Source organism: Vigna radiata, unplaced genomic scaffold, assembly GCF_000741045.1.
Source record: "Vigna radiata var. radiata cultivar VC1973A unplaced genomic scaffold, Vradiata_ver6 scaffold_353, whole genome shotgun sequence".
NCBI lineage: Eukaryota > Viridiplantae > Streptophyta > Magnoliopsida > Fabales > Fabaceae > Vigna > Vigna radiata.
This window is the reverse complement of record NW_014542184.1, coordinates 83,278-86,807: the sequence shown is the minus strand read 5'-3', so window position 1 is coordinate 86,807 and position 3,530 is coordinate 83,278. Positions and strand designations below refer to the sequence as shown.

The following is a 3,530-nucleotide window of genomic DNA, read 5'->3' as shown; positions in this document are numbered from 1 at the left end:
CTTTACATACATAATACTTAGACACATGCCACATTAAAATTCAAAATATCCATTCATCTATAGAATAAGGTAATAAATTGATATAATGTAATAAGAGAAGAAAAAAAAAAGTGTTTAATAATTCTCCCAAGAGATATTTATATATAATCACTATATTATTCATATATATATATATATATATATATATATATATATATATATATATATATATATATATATATATATATATCATTTGGCCAAAGCAAAATTCACATAGTTCTTCATGGGAAAAACACAGCTCAATGTGAGATCAGTATATTTCTTTGTTTTCATGTTCTTGGTAAGCTTCAAATCACTAGTTACCAAAGCACAACCACCCTTTTATCTGGGAGATGACTGTGATTTCACCCCTCAAAAGCCTCTCAGCAATGCATACAAAACGAACATTAACAACATCCTCTCATGGCTATCTTCAGATGCAGCCACAAGCAGAGGCTATAACTACAAAAGCATAGGAAACAACACCCCTGTGTATGGCCTCTATGACTGCCGTGGTGATGTGGTTGGCTACTTCTGCCAATTCTGTGTCTCCGCTGCTTCCAGAAGAGTCCTTCAGCACTGCCCTAACAGGGTCTCTGCTGTCATGTACTATAACTTCTGCCTTCTGAGGTACTCCAATCAGAATTTCATTGGAAATGTCACAATAAACCATCCAAGGCATCATGTTGGGAACAAAACTGTGTCTGATGCAGAAGAGATTCAAAAGGGTGAGGATTTCATGAGAAGTTTGATCAGAAAAGCAACTGTGGAGACCAACAAGTTGTACTATATGGATGGCTTCAATTTGAGCTCCACTCAGAGAAGGTATGGTCTGGTGCAGTGCACCAGAGACCTCACCAATGAGAGTTGCAGACAGTGCTTGGAGGCAATGCTAGCACAGGTTCCAAAATGTTGTGAACATAATTTGGGGTGGCTTGTAGGAACTGCAAGTTGTCACATAAAGTATGATGATTATATGTTCTACCTTTTCAACAACCAATCATATATTGTGCCTGGTTTGACAGGTACAACACTTCAGTTACTTTTTCTTGATTTGCAATCATACAAAATTTCATGATCTTCTTTTTGTTTACTCAATTTGATCAAAAATTTCTTTTATATTGTTACAGCTAAACAAGGGGATCCTAGTAAGTCAAGAAACTTGATCATTGGGTTGAGTGTGGTAGGGTTGGTAGTTCTGTGTTTGAGCATATATAGCTTATGTTACTGGAATAGAGTAAGAAAAGGTAACAATTTCTAACAAGAACACAATGCTAGAATTCATATATTATTTACTTAAACATGGCCATTTAGTTCATATATACATAACTCTAAACTTGTCATTGTAGATGGGCTGATAACTGATACTATTCCTCTGTCTGCTTATACAAATTTGCCTATAATCCCATTAATCACAATTCTTGAGAGTACTGATAACTTCTCAGAAGCATCTAAATTAGGTGAAGGTGGATTTGGCCCAGTTTACAAGGTATTTGATTTTGAAATTTGGATGTAATTTCTTATATATATTTTTTTTCATTATTTGACTAACACACATTTAGATTTGTAAATTGTATTTCCTTTTTATTTTGTATAATAATCTCATTATTCTATCTTGAGAGTTACATTTTCATGTAAGAAGATTGTTGTGGTAGTGAGTAACTGTGAACAAACCTCTTGAAAGTATTTCTTTTCTCTTGAACATGTAACTCTCCGATAACTATTTCTTTAATATCATATGAATTTTCAATATATATATAAAAGAACCATATTATTTTATTGCAATATATTATCAGGGAATTCTACCCGATGGAAGACAAGTTGCAGTCAAAAGGCTATCAAAAGCTTCTAGTCAAGGCACAGAGGAGTTTAAGAATGAAGTAACATTTATAGCCAAATTGCAACATTGCAACCTTGTAAGACTTGTGGCATGCTGCTTGGAGGAAAATGAAAAGATACTTGTTTATGAGTATTTGTCAAATGCAAGTCTTGACTTTCACCTATTTGGTATGCTTTTACCTTTTGTATCTTTCACTGCTTTTTTCTTCAAAAATTGAGGAGGTAATACACTAATTTTTTCCATGCTATGACCAATAATTTTACGGAGAAACCTTCTAACTCTTTATGGTGTCAGATGATGAAAAAAGGAAGCAACTTGATTGGAAACTAAGGTCAAGCATTATTAATGGAATAGCAAGAGGTCTTTTATACCTTCATGAGGATTCTAGACTCAAGGTAATCCACAGAGATCTCAAAGCTAGCAATGTTCTGTTAGATGATGAAATGAATCCAAAGATATCAGATTTTGGATTAGCTAGAGCATTTGAAAATGGTCAGAACCAGGCAAATACAAAGCGAGTAATGGGCACTTAGTAAGACTTGTTCTTTCCTAATGTAGTTTTGAGACATGCAATTCCCTGTTATATGTTACATTAATTTTGATCATGCAGTGGATACATGGCTCCGGAGTATGCTATGGAAGGATTGTTTTCGATGAAATCTGATGTTTTCAGTTTTGGAGTACTTGTTCTAGAAATCATTTGTGGGAAAAAGAACAGTGGATTTTTTCTATCAGATCATGGTCAAAGTCTTCTTTTATATGTGAGTTATCTCTCTCATTTGATCCATATATTTAACCAACAATATTATCTAAAGTTGTAACAATGTTCACAAATCAAAATTTGGTGTAGAGTTGGAGAATGTGGTGCGCAGGAAAATGTTTGGAATTGATGGATCCAGTGTTAGAAAATTCCTACATATCCAATGAAGTTGAGAAGTTTATACAGATTGGTTTGTTGTGTGTTCAAGAAGCAGCAACAACTAGACCAACCATGTCCACTGTCATGGTATTGTTGGCAACTGATGTGATGAACATTCCCAAACCCAACAAACCTGCATTCTCAGTTGGAAGAATGACCTCAGTGGAAGCTTCTGCTTCAAAATGTTCCAAAAGTATTTCCATTAATGATGCATCAATCTCTAGTATTGCACCAAGGTGATCAAACTTGCTTAAATAGTTTGATTATGATAAAGCAATGACATATATCCTTTTCTTAATTTAATCTAAGTTATCCTATAAAGATTGATCAATAATCAGTACAAAAAATATATCTTTCAGACCTTTGGTATTTTTTATTTGCATAAGAACATCATTTATTCATCTTTCCAACCGTTTTTTTCTTTGGTTGTCCTTCTTTGATTTTTTTTTTTACAAAACTATAAATTAAATAAGCCAGAGTATCTATCATCTTTATAGGTAAAGGCAACCTTTGTTCAAGATCATTTGAAAGAAAAATACTAATATGAAGTCAAGTACTTTATCTAACTATGAAGATGGTGACAGAAATGTACTGCTGCATATAACGCTGAGGTATTATTGTTTTTTTTTTTCATGAAAATATCAAACGATACTGAAGTAGTTTGTAAACACTTTTAATGAGTCAAACTCAAGAAAAAGTCTATGCCGCAACCTCTATTAACATATATATATATATATATATATATATATATAT

At 33.1% G+C, this 3,530-nt stretch overlaps 1 protein-coding gene across 1 annotated transcript; it reads left to right on the top strand.

The window, feature by feature from the left end:
* Nucleotides 1-247: 247 nt before the first annotated feature.
* On the top strand, nucleotides 248-3,383 carry LOC106779168 (putative receptor-like protein kinase At4g00960). The gene is made up of 8 exons (XM_014667224.2): nucleotides 248-1,043; nucleotides 1,149-1,265; nucleotides 1,368-1,507; nucleotides 1,815-2,025; nucleotides 2,153-2,390; nucleotides 2,469-2,619; nucleotides 2,709-3,013; nucleotides 3,275-3,383. Exons 1-8 carry the CDS (start codon nucleotides 263-265, stop codon nucleotides 3,276-3,278), a joined length of 1,947 nt encoding a protein of 648 aa, XP_014522710.1. The 5' UTR covers nucleotides 248-262; the 3' UTR covers nucleotides 3,279-3,383.
* Nucleotides 3,384-3,530: the final 147 nt, after the last annotated feature.

Bases quoted from the DNA above. Each gene is read 5' to 3' on its own strand.
- LOC106779168 (XM_014667224.2), top strand. From the start codon at position 263: ATGGGAAAAACACAGCTCAATGTGAGATCAGTATATTTCTTTGTTTTC. The intron at 1,266-1,367 runs GTAACAATTTCT...TTGTCATTGTAG, and splicing joins CTGGAATAGAGTAAGAAAAG to ATGGGCTGATAACTGATACT. The intron at 2,026-2,152 runs GTATGCTTTTAC...TTATGGTGTCAG, and splicing joins TCTTGACTTTCACCTATTTG to ATGATGAAAAAAGGAAGCAA.